Source organism: Papio anubis, chromosome 17 (assembly GCF_008728515.1).
Source record: "Papio anubis isolate 15944 chromosome 17, Panubis1.0, whole genome shotgun sequence".
In the NCBI taxonomy this organism is placed as follows: domain Eukaryota; kingdom Metazoa; phylum Chordata; class Mammalia; order Primates; family Cercopithecidae; genus Papio; species Papio anubis.
Genome location: NC_044992.1, coordinates 41,450,020 through 41,471,434, shown reverse-complemented (window position 1 = coordinate 41,471,434; position 21,415 = coordinate 41,450,020). Strand labels below are relative to the sequence as shown.

The 21,415-nt window shown below is 40.5% G+C and overlaps 1 protein-coding gene and 1 long non-coding RNA gene across 20 annotated transcripts in view; one reads left to right on the top strand and one right to left on the bottom strand.

Moving 5' to 3' along the window:
* The window catches only part of MBTD1 (mbt domain containing 1), an 86,596-nt gene that overhangs the window by 44,771 nt on the left and 20,410 nt on the right, over positions 1 to 21,415 (bottom strand). For 12 of the 19 annotated variants that reach the window (XR_004179435.1, XR_002518088.2, XM_021929041.2 and 9 more), the window contains one exon: positions 4,102 to 4,303. Coding sequence is in view for 17 of the 19 variants with exons in the window: in XM_021929041.2 (XP_021784733.1) it covers positions 4,102 to 4,303 (202 nt within the window). In the remaining 2 variants the exon portion in view is untranslated. Of the gene's footprint in view, positions 1 to 4,101; positions 4,304 to 11,047; positions 11,124 to 11,872; positions 11,891 to 21,415 lie in introns of those variants that run through there. The other 7 variants (XM_021929053.2, XM_021929054.2, XM_021929052.2 and 4 more) reach the window with 4 other exon arrangements.
* On the top strand, positions 343 to 17,659 carry LOC116271055. The gene is made up of 3 exons (XR_004179436.1): positions 343 to 423; positions 10,716 to 10,850; positions 17,587 to 17,659. It is a non-coding gene; the product is annotated as an uncharacterized LOC116271055 (long non-coding RNA).

Here is a 21,415-nt window from a genome sequence, read left to right as displayed (position 1 = left end):
TTATGATATAATAAAAGCAATCTTCATCTAACAGTTTAAATAATTTATCCTGCCATCTGAAAGTTTTAATTTAAAAATTTGCCTTGAACATTTCTTCTATCTCCTATACAAATGATAAAGAAGCCTGCACAGAGAAGTCAGAGAGAACACTGGTATTGTGCCATGGTGATGGGTTCTAGAAGGTCTGATAGTAGCTTGAGGTCTGAAAGGCTTTGCAAAGGGTCAACAGAAACAGGGCAGATATGCTGGATTCAACCGACATTTCCTTAGTGCTTACCATGTACCAGGCATTTTCATATACAACAAATTCCAGCTTTTGAAATGACTACCCATGAAAGATGAAAAGTGCCACACAATTGAAGATTAATAACAAAGTATAACAGAGGCCTTTAAAATACTGCAAAGGTTGAAACTTAAAAAGAGGTAATACTTGGAAAAATGCTAAGAGCTATATGAAGATTCCTTCAAGTTATGTTTGGGGGACAAGAAAAAAGGAATGGGTTCAAAGTTTGAGGTAGAGGCCAGGTGCAGTGACTCATGCCGGTAATCCCAGAACTGTGGGAGGCCGAGGCAGGGTAACTGGCTCAAGGCCAGGAGGATGGGACCAGCCTGGGCAAGAGAGCAAGATCTAGTCTCTTCAAAAAATAAAAATAAAAAAGAGCCGGGCATGGTGGCACACACCTGTAGTCTTAGCTATTCAGGAGGCTGAGGCAGGAGGATTGCTTAAGTCCAGGAGCTCAGGGTTAAAGTGAGCTATGATCGCACCACTGCACTCTAGCCTGGACAACAGAAGGAGATCCTGAGTCAAAAAAAAAAAACAAAAACAAAAACAAACAAGTTTGACGTAGGTGCTCTATTATTAACCAGTGATAGTGGGACAGCAGAACTCTTGGCTACTTACTATTGCATAATAGACAATAATCTGAAATGTAGAATTAGAACAAGGTTCACAAGAACTGAAGTTTAAAAAAGATAAACAAAAAGTAACATAGCAAATAACTGCCTCAGTGAGTTAAAGCCTCCACCCAAACAGGTAAACTGGAGAGGCCTGTAGTTTAACTGGTACAGTTGGCTCTGTGCTTCCATGGGTTCTGTATCTGTGGATTCAACTAAAAGTGGACTGAAAATATTTCAGGAAAAAAAATTGCATCTGTACTGAACATATACAGACTGTTTTTTTTCTTATTGTTCTCTAAACAGTATAGTATTAACAATTATTTGCATGGCATTTACACTGTATTAGCTATAAGTAATCTAGACATGATTTAAAGTATATGGACGGATGTGCATAAGTTATATGTAAATACCACACCATTTTATACAAGGAACTTGAGCATTTGTGAATTTTGGTATCTGAGGGAAGTCTTGAAACCAATCCCCCATGGATACCAGGGGACAACTGTACTTACTTACAAATCTATAAGAAATCATGGAAAAAAGATAAAAGTGCCAGAAGATTGCAGGTGAACAAAGGGTATCTACTGGGAGAAAAAACTAAATGGTTTTCTGTTGCAAAAATTCTAGAACAGATTGTTAAAGAACGTTCTGAACACCTAGATAGAAAAGTTGTGATCCCAAGGAAACAGCGAACCTTTGCCAGAAATTATACATGTCAAACTAGAATTCTCACAAGTAGGATGCAAGTTCCATCAGGACAGGAAACTTATTCTGTGTTGTTCATCTGCTATCTCTGGTATTTAAAACAGACGCTAGCACACACAAAGCTTCAACAAACGCTATCTCCTTTTATGATAGGATTACTAGGCTGGTATGTTATAATAAAACCACGGCAAGAATATACACTAACAGGAGCTAACACATTTGATAAAATCTCATGTAGCTCCAACATCATGACTGAGAAATTTCAGCTGGAGTAGAAGACACCCAGGTAGGGTTTTTTTTTTTTTTTTTTTTTAAGATGGAGTCTTGCTCTGTCGCCCAGGCTGAAGAGCAGTGGTGCGATCTCAGCTCACTGCAAGCTCCGCCTCCCAGGTACAAGCAATTCTCCTGTCTCAGCCTTCCGAGTAGCTGGGACTACAGGCACATGCCACCATGCCTGGCCAATTCTTGGTATTTTTAGTAGAGATGGGGCTTCACCGTGTTAGCCAGGATGGTCTTGATCTCCTGACCTCATGATCTGCCTGCCTCGGCCTCCCAAAGTGCTGGGATTACAGGCATGAGTCACCGCACCTGGCCATGCTATTCAACTTTTTAACCAAAAGACTAGAATAGGACCAACAGGGCAGAATTATCAAAACTGTAAATGATATAAAACTGGAAGATTAGATGACACAGCATTCAATATTAGATGACAGAATTAGCAATCAAAAATTTCTAAGACTGGGCAGGGTGCAGGGGCTCACACTTGTAATTCCAGCACTTTGGGAGGCTGAGGCAGATGGATCACTTGAGTTCAGGAGTTTGAGACCAGCCTGGGCAATATGGTGAAAATTGCCCGTCTCTGAAAAATACAAAAGTTAGCCAGGTGTGGTAGCATGTGTCTATAGTACTTGAGAGGGTTAGGTGAGAGGATCACCTGAGCTCGGGAGGCAGAGATGGCAGTGAGCCGAGATCTTGCTGCTGCATTCCAGCCTGGGTAATAGAGCAAGACTGTCTCAAAAAAAAAAAAAAAAAAGCTTGGATGTCGGGCTCACCCCTGTAATCCCAGCACTTTGAGAGGCCAAGGCAGGCAGATCGCTTAAAGTCAGGAGTTTGAGACCAGCCTGGCCAATATGGTGAAACCCTATCTTTACTAAAAATATGAAAATATGCCAGGCATGGTGGCGCAGGCCTGTAGTCCCAGCTACTTGGGAGGCTGAGGCAGAATTGCTTGAACCCGGGAGGCGGAGGCTACAGTGAGCCGAGATTGCACCACTGCACTCCAGCTTGGGCAACAGAGTGAGACTGTCACAACAACAACAACAACAACAACAACACAAATTTCTAAGACTGAAAGTTAGTAAGAAAAACGTTATATTGAGAGATCCAAAGTCTTACATCGTGGGTTTAAAAAGTTAACTGTGAGAAGACTGGTTTAAACTGGGTTAGTTTATGTGGTAAAGGTCAAAGGACATCAGTTATTTACAAGTTCATTATCATTATCAAGAAAGCTAAAGCAATTTTGGCGGCATGAATGGAAACAGTGTCTTGAAAAGGGGAGATAAAGGTTGAACTATCTTCTGGCCTCACACAGGGTGACCATTTGTTTCATTCCCACATTTCCAGGATGTGGGACTTTCAATGGTAAAACCAGGACAGTTCCAGGCAAATCAGGATGACTTGTTACCCTACTACCACATAATCTGAGGTAGTATCCCCAGAACAGAGCGACCAGGATATCCAAGAACTAAATCACTGGGATACACCATGAGAGAAATGGTTGAAGCAACTATGGCTCCTTGGTATGCCTTAGAGATAAACTAGAACGAAGGGTTCCATTGTGGAGAAAAGAGATGTCATTAGAACCAGGATTAGAATTATGCTGTGTAACTTTAAAAAGCAAAACTTTCCAGACTCCCAGAAGCAAAGTTAAAAAGGCGAAACTAAGACCAAAAGATAAAAGTTGGAGGAAGGAAATTTTGGTTCAATAAAGAGACTATTCTAGTAATTTGAGATACTTAGAAATGAAACTGCTTCCTTTTTCATTTCCTTTTTCTTTTTCAAGCCAGACTTTAGGCAGAAAGAAATTCCTTACTGTGTCAGAGAATACCCAATCACCAGTTATGTTAAAACAGAAATTATAAGAAATTAATACAGAAGAGGGAGCCCAACCTTGAATGTCTCTTTCAACTATATAAGCCTATGATCCTATGCACTTTTACTTTCAGTTACAGAGGCATTTCTTATCTAACTACTAAATTTATGTCCACATGAAGTTTCTCACTGGCCTTTCATTTTTTATTTTGTTTTATTTGCTTTCTACTGGGAGGTAGGCAAAATAGAGTTAAACACCAACTCAGTGATCTTATCTCGAACTATAAACGTCAGCTCTTCAAACTGCCCCTTAACAATTCTAAGGAAGGGGAAATGACAGAAGAAACCAAATAAAAACACACCCTTAAACATAAAGCTGTAGAACAGGTGAAGGTTATAAATACTCACCCATGCCAGATTTACCATCTGGGTATGTGTAGACTTGGCCATTGTTTTTGATAATCGGGAGATTAGAAGGTAAAGGAGCGACTTCTTCCTCACTCTCTTCGGAGCTGGAGCTGCTGCTTGTGTCCTCACTGCAGCTATCATAACCGTCAAACATCCCGAAAGAATCTCTTCTTTTCCTTTCAGATCGTGAAGAATGTTCAGTCTTTGAAGTAGAGAAACCAGTGACACATGACACAGCACTCACATACACCCGCTAAAAGACCCTAGCACAAATTCTGGTAAATGAGATTTGATAAATGAAAACGTAGCCCTGAGAAATAACCATTTTCTTCTTCTTTTTTTTTTTTAATGTTTTGAGACAGAGTCTCACTCTGTCACCCAGGCTGGAGTGCACTGGCACAATCTTGGGTCACTGCAACCTCAACCTCCCGCACTCAGAAGATCCTCCCACCTTTGCCTCCTGAGTAGCTAGGACTACAGGCAAGTGCCACGATGCCAGAAACATTTTTGTGTTTTTTTTTTGTAGAGATGGCGTTTTGCCATGTTGCCCAGGCTGGTCTTTTATGCTTTGTCTCAAGCAATCTGCCCACCCCAGCCTCCTAAACGCTCGGATTATGGATGTGAGCCCCCTCCCCTGCTGCAAAGGATGTCCTGCCTCTGCATCCCAAAGCACTGGGATGATAGATGTGAGCCACTGTGCCTCGCCCAGATTTCTTTTTTCTTTTTAATTATGGGATGAGCATGGTGGCTCATGCCTATAATTCCAGCACTTTTTTTTTTTTTTTTTTTGAGACTGGGTCTCACTCTGTTGCCCAGGCGGGAGTGCAGTGGTGCAATCTCGGCTCACTGCAACCTCTGCCTCCTGGGTTCAAGTGATTCTCCTGCCTGCCTCCCAAGTAGCTGTGATTACAGGTGCATGCCACCATACCCAGCTAATTTTTGTATTTTTAGTAGAGACAGGGTTTTGCCATGTTGGCCAGGCTGTTCTCGAAGTCCTCAACTCAGGTGATCCGCCCACCTCAGCCTCCCAAAGTGCTAGGATTACAAGCGTGAGCCACCGTGCCCAGCCTAATCCTAGCACTGTGGGAGGATAGCTTGAGATCAGGAGTTTTAGACCAGCCTGGGCAACATGGTGAGACTCCTTATCTACCAAGAAAAAAAAAAAAAATCATATAAAAATAATTGTGGGCCAGGCGTGGTGGCTCACTCCTGTAATCCCAGCACTTTGGGAGGCCAAGCTGGTCAGAGGAGTTTGAGGAGTTGAGGAGTTTGAGACCAGCCTAGGCAACATGGCGAAACCCTGACTCTACAAAAAATACAAAAACTAGCTGGGTGTGGTGGCACGTATCTATGGTCCTAGCTATGTGGGAGGATCACTTGAGCCTGGGAGGTGGAGGCTGCAGAGAGTTGAGATCATGTCACTGCACTCTGGCCTGCATGACAGAGAGATACTATGTCTCAAAAATAAGATAAAATAAAAATTGTGGTGAATTATACATAACAAACATGATTTTTAAATTTGCGTTTCATCTCTAAAACTAAACTTCTAGACCAATTTGGAGTATCCAGAAAATACAGATTTTTCTTTTTTTTTTTTTTTTTGATGACAGAGTCTCGCTCTGTCACCCAGGCTGGAGTACAGTGGTATGATCTCAGCTCACTGCAATCTCCATCTCCCAGGCTCATGTGATTTTTGTGCCTCAGCCTGCTGAGTAGCTAGGACTACAGGTGTGTGTGCCAACATGCCCAGCTAATTTTTGTACTTTTAGTAGAGACGGGGTTTTGCTATATTGGCGTGGATGGTTTTGAACTCCTGACCTCAAGTAATCGCCTGCCTTGGCTTGCCAAAGTGCTGGGATTACAGGTGTGAGGCACCGCGCCCAGTCAACATACAAAGCAATTTAAAAATTGCTTTGGGCTGGGCGCGGTGGCTCACGCCTGTAATCCCAGCACTTTGGGAGGCTGAGGTGGGTGGATCATGAGGTCAGGAGATCGAGACCATCCTGGCTAACACGATGAAACCCTATCTCTACTAAAAACATAAAAAGTTAGCCGAGCGTGGTGGCAGGCGCCTGTAGTCCCAGCTACTGGGGAGGCTGAGGCAGGAGAATGGTGTGAACCTCGGAGGCGGAGCTTGCAGTGAGCGGAGATTGCGCCACTGCACTCCAGCCTGGGCGACAGAGCGAGACTCCATCTCAAAAAAAAAAAAATTCGCTTTGCTGGCTGAGCATGGTGGCTCACATCTGTAATCCTAGCACTTTGAGAGGTCGAGGCCGGTGGATTGCTTGAGCCCAGGAGTTCAAGACTAGCCTCAGCAATATGGCAAAACTCCATCTCTACAAAAAACACAAAAATTAGCCGGGTGTGGTGGCTTGCACCTGTGGTCCCAGCTACTTGGGAGGCTGAAGTAGGAGGATAGCTTGACCTCAGGAGGTCGAGGCTGCAGTGAGCCATGATGGTGCCCCTGTACTTCAGCCTTGGTGACTGAGTGAGACCCCGTCTCAAACCCAAAACCAAGAACCACTTTGCTGGATACTTTATCATGTTAGAAGAGGAAAGAAAAAAAAAATCACTGTTAAGAGCTCTGGAGGGTCTAACAGAAAATTTTGCCTTTCAGCTAGGCGCAGTGGCTCACGCCTGTAATCCCAGTACTTTGGGAGGCTGAGGCAGGGAGATCGCCTGAGGTCAGGAGTTTGAGACCAGACTAGTCCACATGGGGAAATCCCGTCTCTACTAAAAAAATATAAAAATTAGCTGGGCATGGTGATGCAGGCCTGTAGTCCCAGCTACTTGGGAGGCTGAGGCACAAGAATCGCTTGAACCCAGGAGGCAGAGGTTGCAGTGAGCCGAGACTGTGCCACTGCACTCCAGCCTGGGTGACAGAGCAAGATTCTGTCTCAAAAAAAAAAAAAAAAAAAAAAGAAAAAAAAGAAAATTTTACCTTTTACAATTTTAAGATAGCAAATAATTCAAAAATTGCAGGAGATACTATTTCTACATATATATTCTTATTCAGTTTTTTAAAAAACATAAACAATGGTTTAAAACCCAATCCAATTTTCTCAAGTTAAACAGTATTTCCTCAGAAAACCGAATACCACGTTCTCACTTATAAGTGGGAGCTAAATGATAAGAACAAATGGACACATAGAGGGGAACAGCAGACACTGGGGCCTATTGGAGGGTGGGAGGAGGCAGCAGACCAGGAAAAATAACGAATGGGTACCAGTCTACTAGGCTTAGTATCTAGGTGATCAAATAATCTGTTCGACAAACCCCCTTGACACACATTTATCTACGTAGCAAACCTGTACATGTACCCATGAACTTAAAATAAAAGTTTTAAAAAAATTTCCTTTTCAAAGAAAAATACAAAGAAGTTATATCATCTTTAGTGAATGCTAGTCTTATGTCTCCTCCAAGATGTTGCCTCATTCAAACCACAAAAAACAAAAAAACAAAAAACGAATATTGCTACTCTAACCATTCCCAAAATAAATTCCGAAACTACAGGCTTTGTGAGAAGTGAAAAGAAAATAGGAGACAATAAAAAGGACAAAAAAATATGGGAGGCTGGGCACGGTGGGTCACGCCTGTAATCCCAGCACTTTGGGAGGCTGAGGTCAGGAGTTTGAGACCAGCCTGGCCAATATGGTGAAACCCCCACCTCTACTGAAAATACAAAAAAAATTAGCTGTGCCTGGTGGTAGGTGCCCGTAATCCCAGTTACTCAGGAGGCTGAGGCAGGCAGAATTGCTTGAACTGGGGAGGCAGAGGTTGCACTGAGCTGAGATGGCGCCACTGTACTCCAGCCTGGGTGACAGAGTAAGAGTCCTTCTTGGTGGGGGGTGGGAAGAAACAAAGATGAGAAAGGTATCTCAAATTCAAAATAAAAACAGGCGACGGGCCACTGGCTGAGGCCCAGCTCATATCCTTAAACCTAATAAACAAACAAGAGCAGAAAAAAAAAAAAAAAACAAGAAAAAGAAAAAACAAATGGGCCAGGTGCAGTGTCTCACGCCTGCAATCCCAGCACTCTGGGAGGCTGAGAGTGGAGGACTGCCCGAGCCCAGGAGTTCAAGACCAGTCTGGGCAACATATGGAGACCCTATCTCTACCAAACAAACAAATAAACTCAAACCATGATAAAATATTAAGTGAGTTATAACCAGAGAGATGAAAACTATCAACTCAAGAATATTTGAGATTTGGCACCTATTCTTTTTCTTTTGCTATACAGAAATAGTTTTTTTCTATCCTCTGGCACTACATTTAAGCTAACATTTTTTTCCTGGCTAGCTTACCTTCTTTTTGGTATTAAATGACCAGAAAACAAAGCTAGTATTACATGACCAATAACAAGGCTGAAATCTGTTGTCCAAAGTTTGACAAGATAAAACCATCCCCAGGTGTCTCTCGGTTTTATGGAATAAACTGAGACTGTCATTGTCAGGTATTTAACATCTGCATTGAGACGGGAAACTAATTTTCAGTTGTATCAGGTGTAACTATGAAAGCTACAAAAACTTGACTTCTTAGTTCACACAATGGAAATATTACATTACCAAAGAAGTCCCCTTGGGAGGTTATATACATGTTCTAATAATGTTGCCACAGCCCAGCTGTTTTTAGTACACTTTTTTTTTTTGAGACGGAGTCTCGCTCTGTTGCCCAGGCTGGAGTGCAGTGGTGCGATCTCGGCTCACTGCAACCTCCGCCTCCTGGGTTCACGCCATTCTCCTGCTTCAGCCTCCTGAGTAGCTGGGATTACAGGCGCCCACCACCACGCCCCGCTAATTTTTTGTATTTTTAGTAGAGACGGGATTTCACCGTGTTAACCAGGATGGTCTCGATCTCCTAACCTCATGATCCACCGGCCTCGGCCTCCCAAAGTGCTGGGATTACAGGTGTGAGCCACCGCGACCAGCCAGTATACTTCTTTTAATACTCCCTTTTAGATACAATTTTAAAAACAAAAACCTATCATTTGTGGTCACTTCGGAATTACTCCTCCTGTTCCCCGCATCAGTCTTCCCTAGCTTGGTCATCTACCTGATTCAGCAGACTTGGTTCTGAGTAACTTTTCAGTATTTCTATAAATCAAAGGTATCGTCAAAGAATCAAGATTTGCTACAATCAGGAGATCTAAAAGAAGAAATGAGACCTTGAAGGCAATACAAAAGAAAAGTTCTAACAGCACTTTGAACTGACAGTGCGGAAGGGAATGGGACAACCACATTTAGATATAGTGTGGTGTTATGAACACAGAATTCTGACAAACATGGGTTCAGACTCAACTTTGACACTTGTTAGCTGTGAACTTCTGCAAGTTATGGGTTTCTTCTCTTAGTCATTTGACGTCTATTTATCAAGTATTTGTGAGTCTCATCGTAACCAAGGCTAAAGACAGAAGAGCATACAAAGCAGACAAGATCCATGGTTTTCAGGAAGACTAAGCTACTGGTAGGAGGAAACCAAGCAAGGCTGTGTGAGGGTAGAGTCACTCAAGCAGGGGCGATTAGCTAAAATTCAGCAGTGAGGAACAACCTCAGTGAGGTAAGACCATGAGGACAAAAAGGCAGCCATTTAAACATCTGATGCTGGCATATTCTAGGCAAAGGAAAGTGCAAGACAAGGGCTTTCGAGCTAGAATAAACTTAGCACACTCGGAGGCCAGTGTGGCTGGCACCCAGTGTGAAAGGTATGGCAGATGAGGTCAGAAGAGGATGTAGTGGCCAGATTATGAGGGCCCTTGTAGGCCAGGGTAAGAAATGGATTTTTTTTTCCTGGCGGCAATGGGAAGACATTACGAACTATTTATCACAGTGCCTGCTCTACACATTTAACAAACACTGGCTAGATTCTAAGTTCTAATAGAGTCGTACAGCTCACCTCCATTTGGAGGTGACCTTTTATACTCATAGTTTTCTTTCTTGTTTTTTTGAGATGGAATCTTGCTCTGCTGCCCAGGTTGGAGTGCAATGGCACGATCTTGGCTCACTGTAACCTCTGCCACCTGAGTTCAAGTGTCAGCCTCTGAGTTCAAGTGTCAGCCTCTGGGACTACAGGTGCCTGCCACCACAACCGGATAATTTTTGTATTTTTAGTAGAGATGGGGTTTCGCCATGTAGGTCAGGCTGGTCTCAAACTCCTGACCTTGTGATCTGCCCGCCTTGTCCTCCCAAAGTGCTGGGATTACAGGTGTGAGACACTGTGTCCGGCCAGACCTTTTATATGCATAGTTTTCATATAGGTTTGTCTACTATTAATATATAGCCAGCTTGGTTAGCAGCTAATGTAAGATTATTGACTTAAATGTCAACCCAGAATATCTTATTCCGACTCTATTTTCAGGGAATATAGCCTTAAAATTTCAGGAGGTCAATGATTATAGATATTTTGTTTTCAATAGTTACAGGCTATTAGTATTTTTAAAAAAGTACCATGGTCAAAGATGTTTGGGAAATTTTCCTCAAGTCAAGGTCTTCTGGAGACTTTAATATGCTTATGAACATTATAGTGATTAAAGAGGAATATGCGGTATGCAGTCTTTTCTAGAGCATCTTTTAGGACCGTCTTAGAGAAATGTTCTCTGATCTTTTCTATGATCCTAGCACACACAGAAAATGATCATCTGTACAACTCAAGGGGAATAAACACCTGGATGCACCCAGCCTAAGACCTCTGACTGTCCTAAGTATGCAGGAATGAGTATCTTGACATACTCCTAATCTGAGCAACACTCGTTGGTAAGCTTTATTCTTCTTAGGGAATGTGGTTTCCTAAAGTGTTTTTTTTTTTTTTTTGGTACTTTTTTCCCCTTGCAAACACTATGGTGATCTAAGTTTTTTTTTTTTTTTTTTTTTTTTAATACATTAGGATAGAATACCAGTGAACAAAATATTAATATATAAACTATAACTGATTTACCCTATGTAAAACTTACCTTTTATTTACTATGAGGGCACTTAACTGGAAACTCCTACATTAGACCAAAACCCCTGAAAGGGTCTGCAACTTCACTGAAAGAGTAAGTGAGAAAGAAGCTGATTACATGCAAAAGACCTACAAGGGAGCATTTCAGGTACATGCTCTGGGTGAAGAGGTTTCTCTGGGATTTTGTAATCACAGGCCTGACCTCATAAGTAAGTCTGAGGTTGAAATTTTCTCTCCTTTCTATGGTCAGGGAATTCCCAGGCCAAAAAATTAAAGTGGTTCCACGCTACCAGTGCCCTTTGACACCTAGTAGAAGCAAACCTAAATTAGATCGGGAAATAAGTCACCTACCATTCAGGCCTTTCAGTATTCCCACCAATTTTATCAACTATGAGTGCATGATTAAATAGCAAATACATAATAAATAATCCAGCATGAGCAAGCATCAGGAGAAACTGATTAAGAATCCCCAATACTTTGGGCATTGGAATTGACAGAGATAGAACATAAAATAAGCATTATGAGTTGTTTAATAAGAAATAAAAATATTACTGAAAAATAATATAAAACAAGCACCAACTTATTAGACCCTGCTAAAGAGAATTAAAAAATCGAAGATACATGATAAACACTCAAAATGCAGCAAAGAAAAACAGAAAACTGGAAAATAAGATGTCAAAATAAGAGAACAGAATGTAAAGATCCAATAAAAGTCTAATAAGAATTCTTAAAGGGGTGAATATGGAGAATGGAGAAAGGTAATGTTGAATTAGATACTGGCTAAGAATTCTGCAGAAATGAGGACATGAATTAGGCCAGACACAGTGGCTCATACCTATAATCCCAGAACTGTGGGAGATGAAGGCAGGAGGACTGCTTGAGGCCAGGAGTTTGAGACCAGCCTGAGCAACAAAGTGAGACACTGCCTCTACAAAAATAAAATAAAAAATATTAGGCAGCTGTGGTGGTATGTGCTTGTGGTTCCAGCTACTCAGGAGGCTGAGATGAGAGGATCACTTGAGTCCGGGAGGTTCAGTCTGCAGTGAGCTGCGATTGTGCCATTGCACTCCAGCCTAGGTGACAGAGCAAAACCTTCATACACACACACACACACACACACACAGAGAAAGTGAGAGAGACAGAACATGAATTCACAGATAAAACTATAAGGTAAATTAAGCACAACAAAAAGATATCTACATCTAAACAGATCATAGTCAAACTGCAGAACATCAAAGGAAAGATATTAAAAAGCAACCAATCACCACAGTGAAGCTCAGCAGCCAACAAGCTCTACTCAGGTAGACAGTCCAATCAGTTGCTCAGTACCTAACCATTTGATATGAGTAGACAGGCAAGGATCACTGATCATTTGAGAAAGGCCTCTAAGAATATGAAGGACAAAACAAATCTCCAGGAAAGATGCAGCTATAGGAAACAGAAGAAAAGCAAACAGCATAAGAAAACTCCAAAAAAATATAATGAATTCTTCAGAGACGCAAGAATAGGATACTATTGGAGAACAAGATAGACCTTGGAATTTAAAAACAAAAATGGCAAAACAAATTCAACAAACAGATGATAAAGTCATGGAAATCTTTCAAAAAGCATGTGTGTGTGTGTATACATGAGAAAAAAGCTAGGCAACAAGAAAGAAAAAAATAAGAGCTCAATCTAGAAGATCCAAAATCCAATTAAGAGATATTCAAGAAAGAGAAAACAGACGGGAACAAAGTTACATTAAAAACACACACACACACACACACACACACACACACACCCCAAAACAATTTCCAAGACCAAAATGGAGCATCCATATTTAAAGAGACCATGTAAGCCCAGCTTAACGACTTAAAAAAAAATTTATACCAACATGCATCACTATAACAATTCAAACTCTGCCAATACTGCTATTAAAAGCTTCGGCACTATGCTACACAAAAAGAGAAGGGAATCAAAATATCAGTGGACTTCTCAACACCAAGACTGATAAATATATTTCCTTCAGATTTCTAAAGAAAAAAATTCTTATTAGAAAATCTACACTCAAAGCTCCAAGTGAAAATAAATGAAATTAAAAATAGAAAAAAGAAAAAAATGAAAACAAAGTTGGTTTTTTGAGATCAATAAAACTGATAAACTTCAAATCAGAGACAGAAAAAAAAAAGACACAAATATCCCAATATCATAAATGAAAGAAGTAACAAGGCCAGGCATGGTGGCTCACGCCTGTAATTCCAGCACTCTGGGAAGCTGAGGTGAGTGGATCACCTGAAGTCAGGAGTTCAAGACCGACCTGGCCAATGAGGCAAAACCCCATCTCATCTCTACTAAAAATGCAAATATTGGCTGGGTGTAGTGGTGTGCACCTGTAGTCCCAGAGACTCAGGAGGCTGAGGAAGGAAAATCGCTTGAACCTGGGAGACAGAGGTTGCAGTGAGCTGAGATTGTGCCACTGCACTCCAGCCTGGGCCACAGAGCAGAGACTTTGTCCACCCACCCCACCCCTTCAAAAGAGTAACATTGCTGCAGATTTTACAGATATTAAAATATTAAAAAGACTGTATTATCAACAATCTTATGACACTAAATTTGATAACTTGGATGTAATGGACAAATTCATTCAGAGACATAGAACCAAATGTCACTCATAAAGAAACATACCTGAATAATCCTATATCTATTGAAAAACCTGAATTTGTTAAAGATCTTCCCACAGATGAAACTCGAGGCTCAAATGGCTTTACTGGGGAATTCTACTTAGGAAATACTATAGACTTTACACCATTTTTTGTTTTTTTTTGAGATGGAGTTTTGCTCTCATCACCTAGACTGGAGTGCAATGCTGCGATCTCAGCTCACTGCAACCTCCACCTCCCAGGTTCAAGCAATTCTCCTGCATCAGCCTCCCAAGTAGCTGGGATTACAAGGATGCGCCACCTCGCCTGGCTAATTTTTTTTGTATTTTCAGTAGAGGTGGGGTTTCTCCATGTTGGTCAGGCTGGTCTCAAACTTCTGACCTCAGGTGATCTGCCCACCTTGGCCTCTCAAAGTGCTGGAATTACAGGGGTGAGCCACCACGCCTGGCCTATGTATCAACTTTTCTAGAATACTGAATAGGATGAAACAGTTTCCAAACTCATTCTACTAGGCCAGCATTACTTTGATTCCCAAACCAGATAAAGCAATTAGAAGAAAACTACAGAATAAATATCATGAATATAGGATGCAAATTTTTTCTTTTTTCTTTTGAGACAGAGTCTCACTCTGTTGTCCAGGCTGGAGTGCAGCGGTGAGATTCTGGCTCACTGAGACTTCCGCCTCCTGGGTTCCAGCTATTCTTGTGCCTTAGCCTCCTGAGTAGTTGGGATTACAGGCGTGTGCCATCACACCCAGCTAATTTTTGCATTTTTAGTTGAAACAGGGTTTCACCATGTTGGCCAGGGTGGTCTCCAACTCCTGACCTCAAGTAATCCACCCACCTCAGCCTCCCAAAGTGCTGGGATTACAGGTGTGACCCATCATGCCCAGCTAGATGAAAATACTGTTAACAAAAGTTTAGGAAATAGACCTTAACAATATATAAAAAGAACATAACATGACCAAGTATGTTCCTTCCAGGAATGTAAAACTAATTCAACATTTGAAAATCAATAAATTCACCACATTAGCTATGTAGAAAATCCGATGGTATCTATGAAAAGCTATTGGGACTAATAAGTGAATTCAGCAAAACCGGAGGACACAGTATTAATATACAAAAATTAGTTGTGTTTCTATAATACTAGCAACAAACAACTAGAAACAGAAATACAGTCGAAAATTATGAAACAATTGGAGATAAATCTGGTAAAAGATGTGCAAGACTGGTATCTTGAAAATGACAAAATGTTGCTTAAAGAATTTTTAAAAGATCCAAATAAATGGAAGATGTGCTATATTCATGGATCAAAATGTCAATCCTTCCCAAACTGATTTACGATTAACACAATCCAATGAGAATCACTGTAGATTTTTGGGTAAAAATCAAAAGCTGGTTCTAAAATTCATATAGAACTCCAAAGGCTCTAGAATAGCCAAAGTAAATTTCAAAAGAACAAAGTTAAGACTAAAGCTTCCTGACTCCAAGATATATTATGAAGCTACAGTATGAAGACAGTAGGGTTTCAGCATGAATACAGACAAAAAGATCAATGAAACAGAGTAATGAGTCCATAAATAGACATCTATCTATCTATCTATCTATTTATCTATCTATCTATCGGTCTCTTTCTATATGTATGTCTATTTATGGTTATATACGTGTCTATATATAGATATCTATAGATGTTTATGTAGATAACTATATCTATGGAGTGTATATATATCTATAGACATCTACAAAGTCTATACATATCTATAGATTCACATATCTATACCTATAGATATCTATATCCCCAGCGTTTTGTTCACACTATGTAATGACACTATGTTTTTATTTATTTTTTTTTTGAGACGGGGTCTCACCCTGTTGCACAGGCTGGGATGCAGTGGCACGATCTCAGCTCACTTCAACCTTCACTTTTAGTAGAGACAGGGTTTCGCCATGTTGGCCAGGCTGGTCTCAAACATCTGGCCACAAGTAATCTGCCCCCTCAGCTTCCCAAAGTGCTGGGATTACAGACATGAGTTGCTGCGTCCAGCCTATGTTTTTGACGCCACTTTGTGCATTGCTCATCAAGGTTAGTCTTGTTCATCTTCTGGCCCTCCTAGTATGCAGCACAGTCCAATGGTGTGGCACAAGGCCTGAGGCAGGGAGGCGCCTGCTGCCCTCGCAGGCCCTGACTGAACCTCCATCACCTCTCTCTGTTTGCTTATTTATCTATAGATATATATGGTCAATTGATTTTTGACTAAGCTTAAAAGGCAATTTAGTGGAGAAAAAGAAAATAGTCTTTGAACAAACAGTGCTGAAGAATTAAGACATTCATATGCCAAAATATCACTTTGATCCATACCTCACATCATATATAAAAATCAACTGAAAGTAGTTCATAGGCCTAAATGTAAGAGTTAATGTAAGAAGTTCTATAACTTCAAAAACTTGTGGGAAAAATATTAACAACCTTGTGTTAAGCAAAAAGATTTTAGCTATGACAAAAAAAATTATGATCCATAAAAGAAAAAAAATTTGGCCAGGCATGGTGACTCATACCTGTAATCCCAACACTTGGGAGGGCAAGACGGGCAGATCACCTGAAGTCAGTAGTTCAAGACGAGTCTGGTCAACATAGTAAAACCCTGTCTCTACAAAAATACAAAAATTAGCTAGGCATGAAGGCAGATGCCTGTCATCTCAGTTACTCAGGAGGCCGAGGCGGAAGAATCGCTTGAACCCAGGAGGCGAAGGTTGCAGTGAGCCAAGATCATGCCATCATGGCATCACTCCAGCCTGGGTGTGATGGTGCAAGACTCCATATCAAAAAAAAAAAAAAAAAAAAAGAAAGAAAAAAGAAAAATTCATAAAGTAGATTTCGTCAAAATGAAGAATTTCTGCTCTTTGAAAGACGATGTTTAAGAGAATAAGACAAGCACAGACTGGGAAAAACATTTGCAAATCACAGATTTGATAAAGGATTTGTATCTAGAAACATAAAGTAGCATCAAAATTCAATGACTGAAATAACTCGATTCATAAAAAGGGGCAAAAGATCTAAACAGAAATTCAAAGACATACAGATGGCGAGTAACAACATGAAAAGATGCTCAACATCAGCAGTTATTGAGAAAATGCAAATTAAAACCATAAGATACTGTAAAACACCTCTTAGAATGACTAAAATTTATAAAAGTCCCTACAGTCAGCATGGCAAATGGAACTCTCATTCATTGTGGATGGGAATGTAAAATGGTACAAGCATGTTGGAAAGCAGGCAGTTTCTTAAAAAGTTAAACAACCACCTACCATCCATTCCACTCATAGACATGTATCTGCGAGAAATGAAGGCTTATACCCATACAAAGACATAAACACCAATGGTCATCATAGCCCCAAACTGGAAACAATTTAAATGCTCATCAGTAAGTGATTACACAAATTGTGGTACATCCATACAATGATTCCATTTTGCTTCCTGGTAATAAAAAGGAATGAATTATTGATAGACAGTGTGGATAAACCTTTAAACAATTATGAGTGTAAGCCAGACCAAAAAAGTCTTACTGTATGACTCTTTACAAATGCAAACTAGCCGTATAGTGACAGAAGGCAGATCAGTAATTACCTGGGGATGGGGTGGGAGCCAGGAGTGGAAAATGGGAGTTATAAAGAAGCGTGAGAAAACTTTTGGAGATGAGGAATATACTATCTAGATTGTGGTGAAGGTTTCATGAGTGTACACCTATGTTTCTGTGCAGTTTAATTTTGTCAATTTTTACTTCAATGAGGCTGTTAAAAAAAATCTATAGCCATCCAAATTATCAACCAAGTCTAAGGGTAGAAAATGTATTTTCAGATATGCCCCTGAAGCCCTTTCAAAAAACTTAGCTCTCATGTTCACTTTTTCTCAGGAGATGATTAGAAGACATGCTTCACTGTAACATCAAAGTAACTAAGAAAGAGGAAGATGGTTGATTTAGGAACTACATGATTCAATACAGCACGGAGGTAATGGGAGTTTCTAAAGCAGTGATAAAGGGATGTCTCAGAGTTACAGCTGTATAGCAGGTTTAGACAGCAACCAGATTGTATTAGAAAAAGAAGATGGATGATGGCTCTGGGAGGGCTCTAGGAAAAATACGAATCTTTGTGTTTGGAGCTTGTTGCAGCAGCATGTGGAAAAAGGCAACAGGTACTTTCAACACTGACTAAATGAAAAAAGTGAACCAATCAGTAACTGCAGGAAACAAAGTTGTATCAGAAAGGAAACAGTACAGTGACAGGCTGGGAAGCTGTAAATACTATTTATGTACTATATAAACACTAACAATTTAAACAAAACTTGTGATAAAAGTCAATGAAGTGGGCCGGGTGCGGTGACTCATGCCTGTAATCCCAGCACTTTGGGAGGCTGAGGTGGATGGATCACTTGAAGTCAGGAGTTCGAGATCAGCCTGGCTAACATGGTAAAAACCATGTCTCTACTAAAAATACAAAAATGAACTGGGCGCGGTGGTGTGCATCTGTAGTTACAGCTACTCGGGAGGCAGAGGCAGAAGAACTGCTTGAACCTTGGAGGAGGAGGCTGCAGTGAGCCCAGATCACGCCATTGCACTACAGCTTGGGCGACACAGCGAGTCTCCGTCTCAAAAAAAAAAAAAAAAGTCAATGAAGTGGGTAAGTGTGAAAACAAGGTGGCCCCTCATTTCTCATTTCCCAATGAGATTAAAAAAACAATCTTTTTTCATCAACTTGAATAAAAACAGTTTAGGAGATACAGAGTAAAAGAGCAAATGTCTATTTGTATCAACTAATACATTTTTTATTTTTCATAAAGCTTAATTCACTAAACTTAAATTACTGCCCTTTACTATAAGATCATGTCCTTTATTATAAGATCACTTTAAGGATGGTTATAGGTTTTTACCATAAAATACTTAACTTTTTATTTATAAATTTATAAGTTACAACAATACAAAGAACATCTAAACACCCTTTATCTTGACTGACCAATGATTAACATTTTCTCCCAATTATTCCTCTCTACATGTATATTTTTTCCCTCTCAACCGTTAATGAATGGTTTATATTCTTTAAGCCCTTTTACCTGTAAATCAGAAGTAGAAGCACAGCTCAGGGTTTCTTAACCTTGGTGATATTACCTTGGGCCAGAAAATGCTTTGTTATAGGAGGCTAGCCTGTTCATTACGAGATGTCCAGCATCATTTGTGGCAGTAACACTCGCCTTTATCCCCCAGCTGTGACAACCAAAAACGCCTTTAGGCATTGCCAAATGTTCCCAGGAGAGGAAAAAAAAAAAATCCCAGTTGAGAATTATTGCCTCATCCTTCAGTGCCTTTCCTAGTAATAAGGACATTCTCTTACACAATCACAGGTCAGCTATCATCTTCAAGGAGTTTAACATTAACCCAATACTTTCGTCTGATCTACCATCCATCCCCCAGTTTCGTCAACTGACTCAACACCACCCTTTACGAGATCTTTTTTTCTTCAGTCCAGGGTCCTGTATTTCATTTGTCATGTGCCTTGGTCTTTAATCTAGAGGGAGACCTTATCTTTTTTTATATTTGATGTCTTTTAAGAATGCAGTCCCTTTAAGACTTTTTACCCTTTTTCTATAAATCTATAACTGTTCTCACAGTCTTTTTTTCTTAAAGACTTTATTTTTTCGGAAGTTATAAATTTACAGTGAAAGTGAAAATTTAGTAGAGTTCCCATACGGCCCAGTGTCCACCATTAACATCTTAAATTAGCATTGAACATGCTACAATAAATGAAATACTGATACGTACACTCTCATTAAGTCTATACTTTCAGTTGTCCCTCATTTTTACTGTTCTTTTCTGTTCCAAGATTCCACAGTACATTTAGTCACCGTTAAGTCTCCATTATTTAAGGTGTCAAACGGCTTCTCTTGGTTGTGAGAATTTCTCAGGTTTTCTTGGTTTTTCATGACCTTGACAGTTTTGAGGAATCTTGGTTGGATATTTTGCTGTCTGTTCTATTGCAATTTGTCTGATAGTTTCCTCATTATCAGGCTGGGGTTATGTTTTTGGCAGGTACACCCAGAGGTAAAGTGTCCTTGGTATCACAGCATTTCAACGATACCTACTAACATGACTTATCAATGTTGACGTTGACCTTGATCATCCGGTTGAGTTAGTGTTTATCAGGTTTCTCTGCTGTGAAATTACTCTGAATTCCTTCCCAAACTATACTCCTTGGAACAAAGTGACTATGTATACCCCACACTTAAGGAGCAGGGAGTTATACTCCCTTTCTTGAGGGTGGAGTATTCATATAAAGTATTTGGAATTCTTCTGTATAGATTTCCTTTTTTAAAAAATAAAAATTTCCTTGTTTTGGGTTTTAGGTGTCCTCAGGATTATACTTAGGTTGCACTGCCTAATTGATGCTATCATTTTCAAGGCATCGATTCCAGAGGCATGATGTCAATCTGTCCCTTATTGGTGATGTTAATTTTTTTTTTTTTTTTTTTGGAGACAGGGTCTCCCTCTGCTACCCAGGCTGGAGTGCAGTGGTGTGATTTCGGCTCACTGCAACCTCCACCTCTGGGGTTCAAGCAATCCTTTTGCCTCAGCCTCCTGAATAGCTGGGACACACGTGCGCCACCTCGCCCAGCTAATTTTTGTACTTTTCGTTGAGGCAGGGTTTTGCCATGTTCGTCAGGCTGGTCTCAAACTCCTGGCCTCATGTGATCCTCCCACCTTGGTCTCCCAAACCAAAGTGCCAGGATTACAGGTATGAGCCACTGCACCTGGCTTGTGTTAATTTTAATGTCCTGGTCTATATATGGTCTCGTTTCTCCACTGTACTTTTGCTATTTTCTTTAATAAGCAATCTATGGGGAGACACTTAAAGACAATGCAAATATTCAGCTCATCAAATTTTCACTCAAGATTTAGGATCCAATGATTCTTGCCCAATCTCTCACTGTGATGATTTCCCAACCCCAACATTCCCTGTATGTTCAGCAGTCAGCATTCTCTAAGGAAGAGCTCTCTTTTTTCTCTTTTTACTTACTATTGCTATCAACTAATGGATTTCTATTTTTCAATGTTTCATTTTATTTTTTTGAGATGGCATCTCACTGTTGCCCAGGCTGGAGTGCAGTGGTGCTATCTCGGCTCGCTGCAACCTCCACCCTCCACGTTCAGGCAATTCTTCTGCCTCAGCCTCCCAAGTAGCTGGGATTACAGGCGCCTGCCACCAAGCCTACTTTTTTTTTTTTTTTTTTTTTTTTGTATTTTTAGTAGAGATGGCGTTTCACCATGTTGGCCAGGCTGGTTTCGAACTCCTGACTTCAAGTGATCTGCCCGCCTCGGCCTCCCAAAGTGCTAGGATTATAGGTGTGAGCCACCACGCCCAGCCTACTTTTCAAGGTTTTATAACTCATTATTATCCTTAATTATCTGGGGGATCATACCGTCCCAGAGTAGGTCAGTGGGAGCCCCTTAGAGCCTACTCCTGTGTCATTCTGATATGCCTCTATCATTTTCTGAGCATTTCCTTACTTTATGGCATAACAAGATATTCCAGGCTTATCTTATAACCATTTCTCTGTGCCAGCCCTGGAACCAAACATTTCTCCTAACAGCCTTGGTATCTTTTAGTGGGGAATCATATAAGAAATACAGATCTAGGTATTCAATGTACTTATTGCTATTTGGGTATCTCTTTGCTTCTGGGCCTTTCCAC